Genomic DNA, 20,868 nt, shown 5'->3' with positions numbered 1-20,868 from the left:
CCCAGATCTTCTATTTGTTGGGCTTGAGCTGAAGCTTGAACTTGTATTTGGGCTTGGGCTTCTTCCATCATCCCCTCCCTCTTGAAAAGGATTTGTCCTCAAATCCAATGCTTCTTCTTCTTCATCATTATGTGGATGTATGTGGCTGGATGACCTTATTCTTGAAAGGTTCTGTCCTCAGATCTATACAGTTGATCTCGAACAACAACCTTATTCTTGCTTTGATAACTATTCTCATCCTTCAGGATCAAATGTCAATCTACAGTAAACATCAAACAAACATGAGATAAATTTCTTTTTCAAAAGAAAATTAAAACAAGAGAAAACTAAACAAAAATAAGGCCTTTTATCTTTAAAATTCTTTTTAAAGAATAGCATAAGACCCCTTTCAAAAATATTTTTGTTCACTTTGTGTTGTTTATTGCCCAAGCTAGGCAACAACATCACAAAGTTTGGTTTTTGAGATTTTTGTAAAGAAGAGTGAGCATTATATAATTGAAAAGAAGAGTTCAAAGTATTGCAATCCCCATTTAAGGTTTCTTTCTCAGCTATGCTTTCAGGGGGTGTCATAAAAGACTTTTCTTCTTTGTTGCTTTCCCTTTCTTCCTTTTTAGTCAAACATTCTTCGGTATTTTCTTTGGAGGAAAAATTTATATCTATATCTGGTTCAACTCCAAACATAGATTTCTCTACAAGCACATCCTCACAAGGGTTTTCTAGAGAAGATAAAATGTTATCGATATCTGATTCAACTCCAGAAAAAAAGGTTTTTGTATTTTTCTTTTCTATCATCACTTTCTCTTCTCTAGCTTTCCTTTCGTCCTCTTCGCTTTCTCTTTTCTCCTTCTCTTCTTTCTTTCTTACAAAAGCTTGAAATTTTTCTTTAAACTCTTTTTCTCTTCTAATATATTCTTTTTCTCTGTTTATAAAGTTTCTTCCTTTTTCCATAAGCTCTTTCATTTCTTCTATACGCTTCTTCTTTTTCACATATGGAAGCGGAATAAACTTTCTTCTCATACCCATCTTCAGCTCATCCCAATTAAGTATTTCTGATTTTCTGTCAATTTTAACATTAGTTTCCCTTTGTGTCCACCAAGACCTAGCATATTCTTGAAAACTGAGGGTGGCTAAGGGTACTTTTATTTTCTCAATCACATGGTGGCAGACAAAAATTTGTTGTATCTTCATTTCCCAATCTAAATATGTTTCAACATTTTCTTTCCATAGAAACGAGGTAGCTCTACCCTAACCTCTCCTGGACTTTCTTTTCTTTCCTTTCTAGCTCTCCTAGGGGGTGGTTGATAGTATTCATTAATTCTAAGGCTTTGTTCCTAAAAGATTCATCTTCCCTAGAGCTAGATGCATGAGAACTTTTTTTTGATTTATTGTTTTCATCCCTTTCTTTAGCCAATTTCCACTCTTTGAGTTGGGACTCATTTTGCAATTGTCTATATGAAAGTGATTGAAAGTCTTGTGCTAATTGTTTCAAAAGAGTTTTAATAGACTCTCTATCACTTTCACTAGAATGATGAGGATGAGAAGTCATGGTTAAAGTTATGTGTTAAAAGCAATTTACTAAAAGAAAGATAGGTGGAGTAATGTAGGTAGATTCCCAGGAAAGGGAGGTGGATCACTTGGATCACTTAAGTACCAAGCCTTTCCTTGCCAGATTCTATCCTTGAAGAATTTCACAAACCTTTCTCTAAGTAATTCACTTAGAGCACAATCAAGAATGAAAACAATTTTAAGAAAAACAATGCAAAGCAATTAAACAAAGCAAAGAAATTAAACAATACAATTTGAAAAGAGTTGCTATCTAGTAAGCTTTAAACTAGACGTATCCTAAGGTGAGGCTTCTAGACACTTAGACCCATTGAAGACACACTCATCGTCTAATGCGTAATTATTCCACTAATTAATCAGGATTTAATGCAATTACAATTCAAAAGAAATACAATGGAAATTGGATTACAAAAGGAAATTTAGAATTCCTATTCTATGAACTTCTTTTGCTTTTTGGGTACTCCTTCTTGTTGTAACTTTTGCTATTGACACCCACTCTTTGTGTATTTTTGTAAACTCACTTGCTGCATCACTCTTATTCAACCTCTCAAGTATAGTCAAATTAAGTCTTCAAAACAACACCTACTAAGTAATAATGGACTCATCACAATGGTTAATTCCAAACTTAACCAAGCATCACTTTTGAAAACTTTCACCAACAATAGAGGTCAACAAATTTAAAGCAAAGAAACAATTCAATTTGAAATTGAACAACAACAAATGGAGTAATAATATGACAACTTGAAAGAGTAATTGAGCAATTTGACAAGCAAGAAAAATAATGTAACTGAACAAAAGGTGGCACACAAATTGAATCCTAAAGATTGGCACTAGAATTGGATTAAGAAAACCAAAACAGTACTACTGGAATTTGAAATACAAAATGTGTGACTTAACAAATTTATGCTGAGCTGTATATTTTGAATTTGAATTTGAAATTTAAATCACAGGTAGATCAAGATCTTAGAAAAATTTTGGCGCTGGAATCACACCAAAATGTTACACCAATTAATTGTGATAAATTTTTCAAATCTGTTGCCAAATTATCGTTTTTGTTCACGCCAGAATGCACACTTTTTTATTTGATTTATCATTTTTTTCTATTTTGAATTTTGATTCACTTTTTCTTAACATTTCAAACTATTCAGATCCAGAATTTAATAATTTTTCTCCAACGAATTTTTAATTTCATAAGCTAAAACAGTCAGCACAAAATCAAAACAGAGGAATCCTAATTATGGAATTAAAAACAGTTTTAAGAAACTTCAATAACAGAATAGAAGTGATGTATAGGAACTTGTGTGCATCTAGCACTCAAGCATGAACTCAAATCTAAAAATTAAAATGCACTAAAGGATCAAACACAAAATTATAAATTTGGACTCAAATAAACCAAAAACAAATCAGCAACACAAAACTATATGGAATCCTACACAAAATTGCACAAGGATTGCTCAAGAACAATTGAACAAGATGCACCAATTGGAATTTCCAAACAGCACACCAATTCAAAATGAAAATCAAAAAACAACAAGACAATATGGAAGTGATGAACAACAAGGAATTAAGAAGAAAACAAAATTAAAATCAAGATAAGGCACTTATCTCTTGAAGGCCATAGCTCATGATACCAAATGATGGAAGAAGGCCTTCATGTTGATTTAAAACTTGAAATTGATGGTGGCAGAAGCTATGGATGAGGCGTGCAAGGATCTCCTAAGGGGTGTGGACTCCTTGAAGGTTCATGTCATGTGTGGAGAGTGAGTGGTGAGGCCATCTCACTTGGTAGAGTGAAGGATTGAAGATCAATTGTCTATCCTAGAGAGGTAGGAGACGAAGAGTGAGATTGGACAAATTTGGCAGCAATTCACTCATATCATTAATCTTGAAATTACATGAGCCAAACCCTCTTATTTATAGTGTTTAGAGCGCTGAAAATTCAAATGAAAGTGGAGGGAAATTCAAATGAGAAGCATTTGTATTTGGAGCCAATTCCTAGTCACAAGGGAAGTGTGACTTGGTTTCTTTCTTTGACACCTCCTAAATCTACACCTACACCTTCTTTTTATGTCACATAGAAGGTGTGACTTATCTTTATGCATTTGCACCTCTTATATCTATATCTACACCTCCCTTTATGTTCTACCAAAAAACTACTCAAAAGTAATTACATAAAGAGACATCCAATGATGCTTAGTTGGTCCAAATCTTCTATTTGTTGGGCTTGAGCTGAAGCTTGAACTTGTATTTGGGCTTTGGCTTCTTCCATCATCCCCTCCCTCTTGGAAAGGACTTGTCCTCAAATCCAATGCTTCTTCTTCTTCATCATTATGTGGATGTATGTGGTTGGATGGTTTCCATCATTCCCTCCTTCTTGAGAGGTTCTGTCCTCAGATCTATAGGGTTGATCTCGAACAACAGCCTTATTCCTGCGTTGACAACTTTTCTCATCCTCTAGGATCAAATGTCAATCTACAGTAAATATCAAACAAACATGAGATAAATTTCTTTTTTAAAAGAAAATTAAAACAAGAGAAAACTAAACAAAAAATAAAGCCTTTTATCTTTAAAATTCTTTTTAAAGAATAGCATAAGACCCCTTTCAAAAATATTTTTGTTCACTTTGTGTTTTTTATTACCCAAGCTAGGCAACAACATCACAAAGTTTGGTTTTTGAGATTTTTGTAAAGAAGAGTGAGCATTATATAATTGAAAAGAAGAGTTCAAAGTATTGCAATCCCCCTTTAAGGATTCTTTCTCAGCTATGCTTTCAGAGGGTGTCATAAAAGACTCTTCTTCTTTGTTGGTTTCCTCTTCTTCCTTTTCAAGGTGTCACAATGCAATTTTGCAAAAGAAATGTGGGATATTTTTGAGGTCACATGTGAGGGAACCAATGATGTGAAGAGGGTAAGAAATCATGCTCTCATTCAAGAATATGAATTATTCAAGATCCAGAAAGGGGAAACAATTTCTGATGTGCAGAAACGCTTCTCTCACATTGTGAATCACCCAATGAGTCTTGGAAAAAGCTTTGACAAAGAGGAGCTGAACATACAAATTTTAAAGTGTCTTGACATGTCTTGGAAGCCAAAGGATCTAACATCCATGACAACAACCTCATTGTTTGGTAAGATAAGGGAACATGAACTTGAAATGAATCGGTTGTTTGTTCAAGAGAGTGAGGATAAACACATCAAAGGAATAGCCCTGAAAGCAGCTGTCCAGAGAAGACATCAAGATTCCAGTGACAGTGAAGAAGACACAATGATTTTACTACAAAAAAAGTTCAGCAAATTCTTGAAGAAGAACAACAAAGGCAAAACTTCTAAAAGATATAGTTCCAAGAAACTGAATGATTTCAATCCTAATAAATATACATGCTTTGGTTGTGGTGAGCAGGGACACATCAAGGTAGATTTTCCTAACAATGAGAACAAAGAGAAAACAAAATTCAAAGAAAAAGAAGAGGAAAGATCAAGAAAGCATATGTAGATTGGGATGACAAAGAAGTGTCCTCTTCCAATTCTTCAGAAGATGCAAAAGTTAATATGTGCTTAAAGGCATCAACATCAAGTAGTGTAACATTTAAAGAAACACATGAAGAAGCTAATACATTGGCTCATTGGAACAACTAGTTGAAAGGATTGAATAACTGACTTGAAAACAGAGTAAAAGCACTGGAAGAAGAGTTGGAAAAATCTAAAATTGATTTTGAAAATTTGGATTTCATTTACAAGAACTCTTCTTGCATGTATGACTCAAGTGTTTTATGAAAACTGTGAATCTCTTGAAAAGAAAGTTCACTACCTTGTGCAAACTGTGGATAGGATTTCAACAGGAAAATCCAACTTTGAGAGTGTTCTTGCATCTCAAAATTGTGTTTTTGGAAAATCTGGTTTAGAATTTAATCCACAGAGTAAAAAGAATGGGATTTCAAAACCTTTTTCAACTGTGCCAGAAAATCAACCGATTAAAAGATCGAAACAACCGGTTCTTACCTACTTTTATTGTATGAAGAGAGGTCATTCTGTTAGGTTCTGCAGAATTTGCAAAATTTTTGTTCCTAAAGGTATCTTAAAATGGATTCTAAGAAATATTAATGGTTCTAATGATAAATCTAACATGAAAGGTCCCAAATTCTTTAAGGGATCAAATATCGTTATTTGATATGTTATTTTTTTTACAGAACTTTGCTTCCACGATGAAGGATATGTAGAATTTTGAATTTCATGGATGCAAATACTCAAGATAGAGCTTAGATTATGGAATTATGAACTGTTTCAAATCTGTATTAAAATCTTGAAGGATAAATCAAATTCTATATTTTCATTCTTGGGTTCTGGATTATTTTGTTTTGTATTTCTTCTATTCCAATACAAATACTATGTGCTTTAAATCTAAATTTTTATATGTTTGATTTCTATTAAATGAATTTGGTTTTCTAACTTCATTCTACTGTTGCAAAATTTCAATCGATTGTTTCTACGAAACAACCGATTGTTTCTACGAAACAACCGATTGTTTCAACCCTGTGATATGAATCCAAATAAAATTGACAGTAAAATTAGGAATTTAGGGTTACGAAACGAAATAAATTCAAAATAGTAACAATAGAAACCTGGATAAAGGAAGGTGCCACAAACAAAGTTTGATAAGCCTAAGGATGATCGGCACAAGAATTGGCGGATTCTTGATGAGATCGCAAGATGCAGGGAAAAACCCTAGCAGAGAAACACTCTCTCTAAAATTGTCAAAATATTCGTCCCTCTATTCTGAGTTCCAATAGTGTATAAATTCCAAGTTTAGCTAGAGGTCTTTTCTTGTTTGTAAGAAAATAAGCCGAAACTACAATCCTTATATTTCAAGAAGGATCATTTGCCCTAGAGGTTAAGTTGATACTTTCCATCTGGTTCTGGGTTCAAATCCTACTTGAGGCAATAATAATATTATTCTATTTTTAAGGATCCAAACATGTTGTGCATGTAATCAACGAAGTCTTTTTAAACTGTGGGCAATTCAACAATTGGGCCTCCAAAATATTAGCCACCTTGTGCTGTAAAGTCTCTTGGACCTTTTTAAGCCTTCCTCTTGTCATGGGTTCGCCTAAGTCTGGGATGGCTTGGTCAAGTTCCTGCTCACTATGCCCTTTGGTTTGGATGTCATCATCATTCCTTCCCTCTTGAGAAAGAATTGAAGTTAATTCCAAAGCTTCATCATCTGCAGTAAAAGGAGACAAATCAGACACGTTAAAAGTGTTACTGACATTGTACTTACTTGGAAGATCGATCTTGTAGGCATTGTCATTAATCTTTTCTAACACTTCGAAAGGTCCATCCCCTCTAGGTTGGAGGTTTGATTTTCTTTGTTCAGGGAACCTTTCTTTTCTCATGTGTACCCAGACCCAATCTCCAGGCTCATAGATTACTTTCTTTCTTCCTTTATTAGCTTGCTTAGAATAACCTTAAACCTTTTTTCAATTTTTGCTTTGACCTGTTCGTGTAGCTTTCTCACATAGTCAGCCTTATCCTGTGCATCTTTATGCTTTACAACAGAAACATTAGGCATAGGTAACAAGTCTAATGGAGTTAAAGGATTTAATCCATACACAATTTCAAATGGAGAATAATTTGTTGTGTTATGAACAACCCTATAGTAAGCAAACTCAATATGAGGTAAATATAATTCCCAAGCTTTCAATTTTTTTTTTCAAAATAGTTCTAAGTAAGGTACCCACAGTTCTATTCACTACCTCTGTTTGTCCATCTGTTTGGGGATGCCAAGTAGTTGAAAACAAAAGTTTGGTACCTAACTTACCCCATAAAGTCCTCCAAAAGTGACTTAGGAATTTTTTATCCCTATCACTCAAATACTTCTTGGTAGCCCATGAAGTCTTACTACTTCCCTGAAAAACAAGTTAGCTACATGGCAAGCATCATCAATTTTTTTACAAGGAATAAAACGAGCCATTTTGGAAAATCTGTCAACAACCACAAAAATAGAATCTTTCCCTCCTTGAGTTCGTGGCAAACCCAATACAAAGTCCATTGAAATATCAATCCAAGGGCTATCAGGAATGGGTAAAGGAGTGTACAAACCTTGAGGTTTGACTTTTGATTTCGCCTTTTTACAAGTAATGCAATTTTCACAAAACTTTTCTACATCACGTTTCATGTGAGGCCAAAAAAAATGTTCATGCAAAGTGTCGTAGCTCTTTTGAACCCCAAAGTGCCCCATTAGCCCTCCCTCATGTGCTTCTCTTACTAAAAGATCCCTAATGGAACATTTAGGAACACACAATCTTTTCTTCTTAAACAAATAACCATTGTCCTTAAAATAGCCATTGGTACTAAACTTTGTGCAAGCATTATAGATTTAAGCAAATTTAGAATCATGTGGATAAATATCTTTTAAAAATTCAAGACCAAACAATTTTGTTTCAAGAGTAGAAATCAAAACATGTCTTCTAGACAAAGCATTAGCCACAATATTTCCTTTTCCTTTTTTATACTTAATGACATATGGAAATTGTTCTAAAAATTCAACCCACTTGGCATGTCTTTTATATAATTTTCCTTGGCATTTTAAGTACTTTAAAGACTCATGGTCCCTATGAATAAAAAATTCTTTTGGTAAGAGATAGTGTTGCCATGTTTGTTGTACCGACCAGTTCTCGGACTTCGATGTTGTTCCGACCGGTTGACCTGGGACGTCTTTGTGCGCAACCTTGCCCGTCAGCTAGGGACACCTTCCCTCTGGCTACCTGTGGATAACTGCAAAGAAGGACAAAAAGGCGCCCTAGCGGCCGTTTGCACTCCGACGCTCAAGTCAGCTAGCAAGAAACACCAAAAACTCTGCACCTCCGTATCGGAGCACCGTGAATTGTGTATTGTGTATCTTTTCTCCTTCTGGCAAAAAAACCTTTCTCTAGTCCCTTGTGTGTAGCCTCAAGACTCGAGCAAGCAACTAGAGTGTATTCTCGGAAAATTTGCCAAAAGTTCGAACCTCGTTTCCAACATCCAAGGTTCTATTTAAACGCCTCTAGCATTTCAGGCGTCTTAAAGCGCATTTAAGGTTGTGAAACGTTTAGAGCGCCTTTAAGACGTTTAAACCGCTCGAAGCATTTAAAGTACCTTAAACGCTCGAAACGTAAACTTTAATTTAAATAGCTTTAATTACCTTATACCTGACAAATTGATGTTTCTGTTATGACTTGGTTGCTATTACATGTGGAGGGCCTCACAGCATCGCGACCCAGTTAGGGGTATTTCGTTGTGTGAGTCCTCCTTCCTTGGAGTGCATCTGGCGCAAGGGGTGACTTTTTGGGTGCCAGCTCATGCCCCCAAACATCTAGTCACTCGCTTTGAGAGCGTATCTTCCTTCCTCTCGTACCCTGCACCTAGCTACCCTAGGCGTGACCCTCCTCATGAGTCGTATCTATCCCAAGGGCCTCTCTGGGGTGACATGGGCACTTCGCGAGTCAGATTGCTCTCCACTGGCGCTAGTACTATGGCCTTGAAGCCACCTTTCTCTTCCCTTTATTGCTACCCTGGGTTATCGGGGTTTTGAGGCCTTCCCATGGCGTCACTCCCTCCATGGTCTTTCCTACCCATGGGTATCGGGGAGCAACACTATGGATGCCTTGCTCTAGTGACATTTTACCTTGGCGACGCCCTACCTTGGCGACGCCTTGACTTGGCGACCCCTTCTCTAGGCAACGTCTTATTTGGGCGACGCTTCCTCTTGGCGACGCCTCGCCTTGGTGATGCTTGCACTTGGCGTCGCCTCACCTAGGCGACGCCTTATGTTGACTTTGACCTTGACGCTGACTTTGACCTTGACTTTGTCAACGCCCGGGTACGGGACGGTACACAAGCCCCCCAGTCTCGAGCTGATTACTTGTTTTCAGCGAAAAGACTAAGGCTTTGCCCCCATCGTACACGTGGCACCCCGGTGACGTGTCATTCTCTAGTCAGCTGACATGACAGCCTTCGTACCGTTGATGTGACACTCTCCGTACTGCACCTTCTCTGTATTGGAGATGTAACATTCGCTGAGCGGGAAAAACGACGCTTTGAACTATACTCTCAATCTCTTGACACGTGGCCTAATCACACGGTCACGGTTTGGCGCCTCTTGCGCTTCAAGTTGATACTAAATCCCTCGACACGTGGCTCAATTGCACGGTCCCAAATTAGCGCCTCTTGGGTTCCAAGTGTAACATTTAAGACTTCGAAATCCCGCGCCTCAAACACTGTTCTATTCACTCTTTCGCATTGTGCGCTACTGTTCATCTCTCTTTCTCTGAAGTTCTAGTGATCGCTGCTCCATCTACGCTTCCTCAACAACCACCGACCCACTCGTTCAAAGGTACGATTTTTCTACCTCCCTGGCTCTTTCTCTTGATTTATGTTCTCCGATATAACTGCCTGGGACCGTCTATGCTTCTGTATTTCTACATTTCTTTCTCTCATCGTGCTTCTACACTCTCTTCTCCCTCTTTCTGGGTTTCTTCGCGTGGGTGGCGTTTTCTAGGGTTTCTCTTCCCCTTTCTGCCTTGGCCTTGCTTGTTAAAACCCCTTTCCTTTCTTCTTTCTTCAGCTATTTAATCGCATCATGGTGCGCTCGAAAACGAAGTCCAGTCCTCCCCCCAAGATCAACTACAAGGCCCTCTATAAATCGGCCTCTGACGATCTCTTAAACGAATGCACCACCTTGACAACCATCGAGGATGTGGAGAACCATCGGGGTGACCCTCATTTATACAACTTCAACGCCTTCTGTCGCACCCACGATGCCCACATCTCCGTCCGCTACGGCACACCCGGGGAACCCGTTTGTGTGGATGATAGGCCCAGGGGTAGGGCCCCGTTTTTCTTCATGTACCAAACAATATTCAAACGCGTTGGTGTGCGCCTTCCATTTACACCCTTCGAGAGGGAACTCCTCACGGAGATAAACACGGCCCCCGCCCAGCTACACCCTAATAGCTGGGCCTTCGTCCGGGCCTTTCAAATTCTCTGCGGATATCTGGGCGTTCCCCCTTCTGTGGACGTCTTTCTTCATTTCTTCGAGGTGAAGAAACAAGGGAAAAGCCTCTGGGTGAGCTTTTACAGGATCGCCGGCAGGATCATCCTCTCCCTCTTCCAGAACTCATACAAAGGTTGGAAAGGGAAATTCTTCAGGGTGTGCTGCGCCAAACAGGACCCCACAGCCTTGGATGGCTTCCCCCTATACTAGACAGAGCACCCCAAGCTGCTCAAGCCTAAGACCCTGGATGAGTTGTCCTCCGCTGATAGGGGGGTATGTGAGGCCTTAGCTGGCTTGAGGATCGTTTTTGACACGCTGAAGCTCATAGCGTGTGAGTACAAGGTTTTTCTTACACCTCTTTTATCTCCTTTACCCCTTGATCTTACACCTCGAGTGGGAAGAAGATAAAAAACTGAGGCAAGGTTTTTCTTGAACTTCTTTTCTTTTATTTGGGTGACCTCGTTAAAAAACCCCCGAGAGGGAAAAAGAGTGTCCCCACGATAAGATTATTACATGGCTGTTCACTTACATAATTCAACTAAAATAAAACTTCAAATTGGCCGCATTCCAGCTGCGCGGAATGGGACCCCCTTCCAAAGTCTCTAGGTTGTACGAACCATTCCCCTTAGCCTCAGTGATTCTGAAGGGTCCGGTCCACTTGGGAGACAATTTGTTTTCTAGCTCGTATGGGTGAGCCTTCCTCCTAACTAAGTCGTCAACCTGGAAATGTCGTGGCTTCACCTTGGAGCTATACTGTCGCTCTACCCTTCTCTTCACTGCCTCGGCCTTTATTCTAGCTTCTTCCCTGGCTTCGTGCAGTAAGTCCAGATTCACCCGCCTCTCCTCGTTGGATTCTTCAGCCTTAAAATTCTGGTAACGTGGCGAGCTTTCGTGAATCTCAACTGGGATCATCGCATCTGACCCATATACTAGGCTGAAAGGTGTCTCCATGGTGGAAGATTGGGGCGTGGTGTGGTATGCCCATACGATCCTTGGCACTTCTTCCGCCCACGCCCCTTTAGCTTTTTCTAGCCTTCTCTTTAGTCCTCTCAGCAATACTCTATTCGCCGACTCTACTTGCCCATTGGTCTGGGGGTGTTCGACTAATGCGAACACTTGCTTGATGCCTACCTCTGCGCACAGGTTTCTCAACTATTGGCTTGCGAACTGGGTGCCATTGTCGGATACCAACTGCCTAGGCACGCCAAAGCGACACACAATGTTCTTCCAAACAAAGTGTTGTACCTTGTGCGCAGTAATTTGGGCCACGGGCTCCGCCTCTATCCACTTGGTGAAGTATTCAATGGCAATGATCAAATACTTCATCTGCCTTATCGCTAATGGGAATGGACCTAGGATGTCAATCCCCCACGTATGGAAAGGCCACAGGCTGTATATGGATCTCAGCTCCTTTGGCGGCGCCTTGTGCCAATCAGTGTGTTTCTAACACTACTTGCAACGCTGGGCGTGCCGCACGCAATCCTCTTTTACTGTTGGCCAGTAGAAACCTGCGCGTACCACCTTAGAAGCTAAAGACCTCCCCCCCCACGTGACTCCCACAAATGCCTTCGTGGAGCTCCGCCATTATTCTTATGCACTCGTCGCCGCTTACGCACATTAGGATAGGGTGGGTGAAACCGTGTCTGAACAATACTCCAACCACTAGGGTGTATCTTGCGGCATTCCTCTTAACCTTCTTGCCCTCCTCTGGTTCTGCTGGGAGAACCCCATCCGCCAGATACCGTCTGTATGGCGTCATCCAGGTGTCTCCTTCGGCTAGAGCATATATCTGCGCATGCCTTCCTCCTTCGGGCGTGTCCGCGTATGTGCTGATATGGGGCGTCTTTACCGTATCTTGAGTCAAGGAACGATGACTCCTTGGCCTCCCTCTCGCAGTGCTAATATGGAGGACATCCACCCTGTTGTCTTCCACGAATTTTCTTGGAGCTTTAAGCGTCTCTTGGATTACTGTCCTCTGCCTGTCCCCCTTGCCTGAGCTAGCCAGCTTGGCCAGCAGGTCAGCTCTGGCATTCTGTTCTCGTGGGACATGTATTAGCTCAAGAGCGCTAAATGCTCCCTTCAACAGTTGGACGTACCTTAAATACGCCGCCATTTGTGGGTCTTTTGCTTGGAACTCACCCGATACTTGTCCCGTAATAAGCTATGAATCGCTTTTCACCAAGAGATTCTGCGCGCCCATCTCCTTAGCCAGGAGCATCCCTGCAATCAGTGCTTCGTACTCAGCCTGATTGTTACTTGCTTTAAAGGCGAAACGCAGAGCTTGCTCAATCAGCACACCATTGGGTCCCTCCAAGACTATCCCTGCACCACTTCCTTGCTGATTGGAAAAGCCATCGACCGAGAGCAACCACTGTGAACCCGCCTCCACCTCATGTTCGCCCCCGAGCGAGAGCTCTGCCACAAAATCTGCATATACCTGTCCTTTGATAGATCCTCTGGCCTCATACTGGATTTCAAACTCTGACAACTCCACCGCCCAGCGAACCATCCTTCCAGCTACGTCGGGTTTCTGCAATACCTTTTGTATGGGGAGGTTCGTCATCACCACTACTGTAAAACTGTGGAAGTAGTGGCGGAGCCTCCTGGCTGAAAATACCACAGCCAACGCTGCCTTTTCCAGTGACTGGTACCTCGTTTCCGGGCCTTGTAAAGCCTTGCTCACGAAATAGATGGGATTCTGCACTTGGTCCTGCTCCTGGACCAGCACAGAGCTGATAGCCCGTTCTGTTACCGCGAAGTATAGTCGGAGGGGCACGCCTGCTACTGGTTTGCAAAGGACCGGTGGCGTCGCCAAGTACTCTTTCAACTTTATGAAAGCCGCTTCACATTCGTCGGTCCATGCAAAGCGACTATTTCTTTTGAGGCACTGGAAATAGGGGTGCCCCTTCTCTCCCCCTGCAGAAACAAACCTCGATAGTGCTGCCATTCCCCCCGTCAGTTGCTGCACTTCCTTCACTGATGTCGGGCTCCTCATGGCGATGATGGCTGCGCACTTGTCTGGGTTTGCCTCAATTCCTCTTTCCGTGAGCATGAAGCCTAAAAACTTCCCTGCCTCAACCCCAAAGACACATTTCTCAGGGTTCAGTTTTAGGCGATATTTCGAGATGGTGGCAAACAACTCTTCCAGGTCTGTTGTATGTTGCCTTCTATCGTGCAAAGTTACCACCATGTCGTCTACGTAGGCTTGCACGTTCCTTCCCAACATGGGCGCCAGGACCTTGTCCATTAGCCTCTGATAGGTGGCGCCCGCGTTCTTTAATCCAAATGGCATTACTTTGTAGCAGTAGCTACACGTCTCGATCATGAACGTTGTTTTACCCTCATCTCTCGGGTGCATCTTGATCTGATTATACCCCGAAAAAGCGTCCAAGAAACTTAGCATTTCGCAGCCTGAAGCACTATCCACCAGGGCATCAATGCTGGGTAGTTGATACGAGTCTTTGGGGCATGCCTTGTTCAGGTCCGTGAAGTCTACACACATCCTCCACTTCCCATTTGCCTTTTTCACTAGGACGACATTGGCCAGCCACTCGGGGTATTGGATTTCCCGTATGTGTCCGACGCTCAACAACTTCTGCGTCTCTTCCCTTATCACAAGTCGCCTCTCCTCATTAAACTTTCTCCTTCTTTGTCGCACGGGGCGAACCGTGGCGTCCATGCTAAGGTGATGGCATAGAAAGTCAGGGTCGATGCCCGACATGTCTGAGGCGGACCATGCGAAAGCATCTAGATGACGTGAAATCACCTCCGCCACCTCATCCTGTTCTTCTTGGCTCAACAAACGCCCCAGCTTGAACGCTTTGCCGCCAATCTGCCTCTCCACCGCGTTGGCCGCCGGCTGATCCCTGCTATCTTCCTTAATGGGCATCGCCCGGTAGTGCTTTTCAGGCGTCGCCTCTTCTACGGGCGATGTGTCGTCGGGCTCCTCCTCCATGCGCGCGTCTGCTTCGGGCGTTGCCCTCACGGGTGTGGCCTCGCCAGGCGTTGACTCCGTGGGCGTCGCATCATTCAAGGGTTCTACCTCCATCTCCGTGTCTGCACTTGGCGGACGCTCGAACACCATGAACACGCCTCTCTTCGTTTTCAGGCTATTCTCATAACATTTCCGCGCTTCCTCCTGATTTGACTTGATAACGATCACTTTGCCACTGAGATCCGGTAGCTTCATTTTCATGTGGCGCGTGGAGGCTACTGCGTTCAGCCTGTTCAACACCGGTCTGCCCAACAAGATGTTGTAGGTTGAGTTGGCGTTTACGACTAAGTACCTAATGTTTTCGGTACGTGAGGCCGCTCCATTCGAGAATGTCGTCCTCAATTCCGGGTAGCCTCGTACTTCCACCTGGTTGTCAGCGAACCCATATAAGCACCCCGTGTAGGGTCTCAAAAGGTCAGGAGACAACCGCAACTTGTTGAATGTCGACCAGAACATAACATCTGCGGAGCTTCCTTGGTCGACCAGAACCCTCTGCACCTTTCTGCCGGCCGTGACAACCGAAATGACCACGGGGTCATTATCGTGCGGCACAACATCCTGTAGATCCGTCCTCGTGAACACGGGGTCTGACTCCCACGGGTTACCCGAGATTCTTTCTTCAATCGAATTGACCCCCCTCGCATATTTCTTCCGTTGGGAGGCAGTGGGTCCTCCCCCGGAAAAGCCACCAGCAATGGTGTGGACTTCACCCAAGGACAGGCATCTCGTGCGCTTGTTCTTCCACTGGTGCTGGCAGAGTCGCGGTCGTGGCGGGCTCTGTGATGTAATCCTTCAAAAACCCGCTTCTCACCAACTCATCTAGCTGGTACCCCAGCGACAGGCAGTTGTTGATGTGATGACCGAAAGCTTCATGGAACTCGCACAAAGAGTCCTTGCGAAGCCCTAACACCTTGTCGGTCTTCGCCGGTCGCCTCAACCTTTCAGCTATATTGGGCACGACAATCAGATCCTTCAATTCCACCACAAAGTCGTACCTCGCTGGCCTGGCCCTCTCCCTGGCCGGGCGATTTCCTCCTGTTGTACCCCTAGGCTGGGGTTTTCTTGTCTCATATGGGCGTCTCCCATCTGGCTTCTTCCTCCCCGTCGTGGTCTGTTGACCCTGACGGGTTGAGCCCGCATCTGCGCTCTCGGGCGTGAGGGTACGACGCTGGTGCGCTTCTCACACACCTCTCCCTCAGAGGCGATATGCTCCACCGCGCGACGCCTTTTTTTAGCGAAGGTCCTGGGGCGATTGCGAATGATGGATTCGCAAAAAGGTCCGGGACACACGCCTTGTCTGAATGCGTACAAGATCATGGGTTCTTCCGTAGTACCAACCTTCACTACCTGGGCCCCGAAACGGTTGATGTACTCCTTCAAGGTCTCTCCTTGATATTGTTTCACATCAAACAGGTCATACGAAACTGGCGGCAGGGCCTTGTTCGCTAAGTATTGCTCCCTAAACAACCGCGACAGCTGCTGGAAGGATGTGATATGGCCGTTTGGAAGGCTGATGAACCAGTCCATGGCCATCCCCGTCAAGGTGCTCATAAAGAGCTTGCACCTCACGGCATCGGAGCCGCCTACTAGCACCATCTGCGTGTGGAAAGCATTGAGGTGCGCCTCAGGATCCTCCATCCCGGTGAAGATCACCTTGGGTCCCGTGAACGTGTTGGGGATCACAGCTTCCAGAATCTCCTGCGAGAAGGGTGTGGAAAACTCCCTTGGTGGGGTGAGAGGCTCGGTCTCATTTTGGTCACGTTGCCCTTGGTTATCGCCCAAACCACGACGCAACTCTTCATTGATACGATGGAGCTCATCATTTCTCACATGGGAAGCCGCGAGATCCGCCTGCATATGCTCTTGCTCCGCCCTTGATTCCGCAATTTCATCTTGCAGCCCCCGCATCATGTCCATGACCTACTGCATGGACATTTCCTCTCCTGCTGCGCGCGCAGAACCTTGTCTTGTGCCCCTCATTCTTCACTGTTTTCCTCTGAAACTTCCCCAGTCGTTACGGTAGCTCTAATAAATTGCCTGAAACTTGCGGTGGGACTGATGTTTTAAATCGGCCCCACGGTGGGCGCCAAATGTTCCGGCCGGTTGACCTGGGACGTCTTTGTGCGCAACCTTGCCCGTCAGCTAGGGACACCTTCCCTCTGGCTACCTGTGGATACCTGCAAAGAAGGACAAAAGGGCGCCCTAGCGGCTGTTTGCACTCCGACGCTCAAGTCAGCTAGCAAGAAACACCAAAAACTCTGCACCTCCGTATCGGAGCACCGTGAATGACACTCCGAAGGTGGTAAACGAAACTGTGTATTGTGTATCTTTTCTCCTTCTGGCAAAAAAAACCTTTCTCTAGTCCTTTGTGCGTAGCCTCAAGACTCGAGCAAGCAACTAGAGTGTATTCTTGGAAAATTTGCCAAAAGTTCGAACCTCGTTTCCAACATCCAAGGTTCTATTTAAACGCCTCTAGCATTTAAGGCGTCTTAAAGCGCATTTAAGGTTGTGAAACGTTCAGCGCCTTTAAAGTACCTTAAACGCTCCAAACGTAAACTTTAATTTAAATAGCTTTAATTACCTTATACCTGACAAATTGATGTTTCTGTTATGACTTGGCTGCTATTACATGTGGAGGGCCTCACAGCACCGCGACCCACTTAGGGGTATTTCGTCGTGTGAGTCCTCCTTCCTTGGAGTGCATCTGGCGCAAGGGGTGACTTTTTGGGTGCCAGCTCATGCCTCCAAACATCTAGTCACTCGCTTTGAGAGCATATCTTCCTTCCTCTCGTACCATGCACCTGGCTACCCTAGGCGTGACCCTCCTCATGAGTCGTATCTATCCCAAGGGCCTCTATGGGGTGCATGGGCACTTCGCGAGTCAGATTGCTCTCCACTGGCGCTAGTACTATGGCCTTGAAGCCACCTTTCTCTTCCCTTTATTGCTACCCTGGGTTATCGGGGTTTGAGGCCTTCCCATGGTGTCACTCCCTCCATGGTCTTTCCTACCCATGGGTATCGGGGAGCAACACTGTGGATGCCTTGGTCTGGTGACATTTTACCTTGGCGACGCCTTCTTTAGGCAACGTCTTATCTGGGCGACGCTTCCTCTTGGCGACGCCTCGCCTTGGTGATGCTTGCACTTGGCGTCGCCTCACCTAGGCGACGCCTTATGTTGACTTTGACCTTGACGCTGACTTTGACCTTGACTTTTCAACGCCCGGGTACGGGACGGTACAGACGTTGACCACAATTATGGTGGGGCCCCGAAGGCTGGGTCCCATGAGGAGCATGGGTCAGGGTCCCGCGAAGCACGTGAGGCAAGGTGGCCGAGGTCTGCTCGACATCAAGAGTGAAGGGCGAGGAGGCCTCGGACCTCGATGACCCGAACAGTAAAGATAAGCCCAAAGAGGTGGTTTCCAAGCCACACTCCAGTTATCAACATGGGAGAAGCCTAGACCACGAGGGATCCGTGCATGGGATGTGAGTGACGCGGTCAGGGTGTGACACAGTTAAAGAGCCATTGGGAAAGAGACGACTCGGGAGGGTCACGTTCCCAGGGGTGATATGCATGCATGGCACGTGGACAGCTAGGGGACTCCCAGGACGGATGATCCCAGAGATTGGGTGCATAAGTTGGTACCCAAGCCGTCATCTCGTCAAAGGTTGCACTCTAGTAACGACGTCTTAAGTGCTAAGTTACCTTTATAGAAGGTGACAACAGCGCTAAGGGACACCTACAATGGACATAGTTACAGTTAAACAGAAATAACGAAGACTCTCAAGTATATAAAAGGTAATAACCAAGAGAATAAGGTACGCATTCCTAACGCCAATAACACACACAGAGAGAATACACACACAGAGCTCTTAGAAGTTAGAGTTTTTGGTGTTTCTTTGCCCGGTTTTTGACTTGAGCGTCGGAGTGCAAACGGCCGCGAGGGCGCCCGTTGTCTCTTTGCTTTCAGGTGATTCACAAGGAGGAAAGCATTGTTGAAGAGGAGGGATTCTTGGACGCACAATTGTCGTAGATGCACAGGACACCTTAGGTCAACCAGCGGGAACATTTGGCGTCCACTGTGGGGCACGATCTAAAACGATTGTCCCAACCGCAAGAACCAAGAAAGATTCATCAGGAATCGACCAAGAATGAGGAATACAAGGCAAGGATCTGCTGCGCCAGTCGGTGGAGAAGGTCTTACTCTGCAACAGGTTTTGGAGATGATGCAGGGCCTTCAAGAAGCAATGGCAGCGGCATGAACTGATCAATAACGCATCCAGATTGACCTGGCTTCGTCGCAAGCAAGAAACGAAGAACTACACTGAACCAATAAAGAGTTGCGCCGTGAATTGCGAAACCAGACAGGGGATCGTGAAACAGAGGAACGAGAGTGTGTTACTCCTCCTAGGGAATTTCCCATGCCTTTTTCGCAGGCAATTATGGATGTTGTGATACCAGCTACGTTCGTGGGACCGAAAGCCACGTTCACTGGGATGGAGGATCCAGAGGCTTATCTCACAGCTTTCCATACGCAGATGATGCTGGTTGGTGGTTTTGATGCAGTAAGGTACAAATTGTTCATGAACACGTTGGTAGAGACGACGATGGATTGGTTCATCAGCCTCCCTGATGACCAAGTGACGTCATTTGCCCAATTGTCAACGTTGTTCAGGGAGCAGTACATTGTGAATCGCGCTCCCTTACCCAATTCTTACGATCTTTTCGAAGTAAGGCAGTATTAGGATGAATCACTGAAGGAGTTTGTTAACCGTTTTGGGGCGCAGGTGGTGAAGGTCAACACCAAGGACGAGACGATGATGGTTCACACGTTCAGGAAGGGGATTTGTCCAGGGCCTTTCAGTGAATCACTCATCAGAAACCGCCCCAAAACCTTCGCTGAGATTAGGCGTCGGGTGGTGGCTCACATCGCAGCAAAAGGAGAGGTGAATCAAAAGCGTGCGTGTGTTGTCCCCACGCGCCCACGAGTGTCAGCGCGTGCGCAGCCCATGAGAGTGCATGAGGCCGCAACGAAGAAGAGGAACCATTGGAAGAAGCAACCCTATGAGCCTGGTAAGCCTTAGGCTAGGGGGCGTGCAAGGGAGAATAAGCCCGTGAGGCATAACTTTGTGGAGGAGTTGAAAGATCTAATAGCCGTGCACAACATAGCAGAAAGGTTGAGGATGCCGCCCAAGACTGACAAGAAGCTGGGACCTCACAAAGAGGCTTGTTGTGAGTTTCACCAAGCGTTTGGTCACCCTATACGCAACTGCTTGGCGTTGGGACACCAGTTGGATGAGTTGGTGAAGAGTGGGTTCCTAAATGATTATTTGGCAGATCTAGAGGGGACTGAGACCCCAGCAGCATCAAGAGAGGACCAGGGGCATGAGATGTCCGTTCATGGGGAGATCCACACCATCTCGGGGGGTTTCTCAGGTGGAGGGTGCAGTGCCTCTCAGCGCAAGCGGTGAATGACGTGTTCGATGTCGACCTTACCTTCACGAAGGTCGATCTTCGAGACGTCGTTCCTCATGACAACGACCCTGTGGTAATTTTTCTTGTAACCGCAGAGAGAAAGGTGCACCGAGTGCTAGTGGACCAAGGCAGCTCGGCGGATGTGATGTTTTAGTTCACCTTCAACAAGCTGCAATTGTCTCCCGATTAGCTAAGGCCCTACACTGGTGCTTGTATGGCTTCGCAGGGGAGCAGGTGGAGGTACGAGGGCATTTGGAGCTGAGGACAACCTTTACGAATGGCTTTGCATCCCGCACAGAGAATATAAGGTACTTAGTGGTTAACGCTTCCAAAGCCTATAATATTCTGTTAGGGAGACCAACTTTGAATAGGCTAAGGGTGGTAGCATCAACACGCCACATGAAGATGAAGTTACCGGACTTGAGCGGGAAGGTGATAACCATCAAGTCGGATCAACAAGAGGCTAAGAAGTGCTACGAGAACAACCTCAAGACCAAGAGGGGGGTGTTTGATATGATTCCAATAGCACAATATGAATGATTCTTGACATTCTTAGGAATCATCTTGAGTTGGATATGAGATAGGCACTTTAAGATAGAATTGGATCAAGGTTCTATGATCAAGAACTCACCAAGACTAGTACCAAAACCCAAACTCATATGGAAGTTCCATGTATTGTCAAATTGAACCAAACAAATTGATTGAAAAGGCAAAGGCACCGAATAAAATGTGTAAGAACTGAATTGCACCGAACAATTAAGCTAGAAAAGGAAGAAGAACCAAAGATGAACAGCAGAATTAAAATGACCGA

General features: G+C 44.3%; 3 protein-coding genes across 3 annotated transcripts; 1 reads left to right on the top strand and 2 right to left on the bottom strand.

Annotated features, from left to right (window-relative positions):
• Positions 1 to 155: 155 nt before the first annotated feature.
• LOC137835972 (uncharacterized) lies at positions 156 to 1,188 on the bottom strand. Its single transcript, XM_068644761.1, has 2 exons — positions 409 to 1,188; positions 156 to 239 (listed from the first exon to the last, which is right to left on the bottom strand). Exons 1-2 carry the CDS (start codon positions 1,186 to 1,188, stop codon positions 156 to 158), a joined length of 864 nt encoding a protein of 287 aa, XP_068500862.1.
• An 11,563-nt stretch (positions 1,189 to 12,751) lies between these two features.
• On the bottom strand, positions 12,752 to 16,501 carry LOC137835962 (uncharacterized). Its single transcript, XM_068644737.1, has 2 exons — positions 16,268 to 16,501; positions 12,752 to 15,361 (listed from the first exon to the last, which is right to left on the bottom strand). The coding sequence occupies exons 1-2, from the start codon at positions 16,499 to 16,501 to the stop codon at positions 12,752 to 12,754; spliced, it is 2,844 nt and encodes a 947-aa protein (XP_068500838.1).
• Positions 16,502 to 19,024: 2,523 nt separating this feature from the next.
• LOC137835954 (uncharacterized) lies at positions 19,025 to 20,597 on the top strand. The gene is made up of 4 exons (XM_068644723.1): positions 19,025 to 19,270; positions 19,370 to 19,528; positions 19,667 to 20,049; positions 20,153 to 20,597. Exons 1-4 carry the CDS (start codon positions 19,025 to 19,027, stop codon positions 20,595 to 20,597), a joined length of 1,233 nt encoding a protein of 410 aa, XP_068500824.1.
• The last annotated feature ends 271 nt before the right edge of the window (positions 20,598 to 20,868 follow it).

This window comes from Phaseolus vulgaris, chromosome 11 (assembly GCF_000499845.2).
Source record: "Phaseolus vulgaris cultivar G19833 chromosome 11, P. vulgaris v2.0, whole genome shotgun sequence".
NCBI classification, from domain to species: Eukaryota; Viridiplantae; Streptophyta; class Magnoliopsida; order Fabales; family Fabaceae; genus Phaseolus; species Phaseolus vulgaris.
Note: the sequence above shows the minus strand (reverse complement) of the source record. Positions and strands in the feature narration are given on the sequence as shown.

Bases quoted from the DNA above. Each gene is read 5' to 3' on its own strand.
- LOC137835954 (XM_068644723.1), top strand. From the start codon at position 19,025: ATGGATGTTGTGATACCAGCTACGTTCGTGGGACCGAAAGCCACGTTC. The intron at 19,271-19,369 runs GTGAATCGCGCT...TTTGGGGCGCAG, and splicing joins TGTTCAGGGAGCAGTACATT to GTGGTGAAGGTCAACACCAA. The intron at 19,529-19,666 runs GTGAATCAAAAG...GGTAAGCCTTAG, and splicing joins ACATCGCAGCAAAAGGAGAG to GCTAGGGGGCGTGCAAGGGA.
- LOC137835962 (XM_068644737.1), bottom strand. From the start codon at position 16,501: ATGGACATGATGCGGGGGCTGCAAGATGAAATTGCGGAATCAAGGGCG. The intron at 15,362-16,267 runs GTGATCCCCAAC...ATTACATCACAG, and splicing joins CGCAGGAGATTCTGGAAGCT to AGCCCGCCACGACCGCGACT.
- LOC137835972 (XM_068644761.1), bottom strand. From the start codon at position 1,188: ATGAAGATACAACAAATTTTTGTCTGCCACCATGTGATTGAGAAAATA. The intron at 240-408 runs GTGAACAAAAAT...TTGATCCTGAAG, and splicing joins TGGGCAATAAACAACACAAA to GATGAGAATAGTTATCAAAG.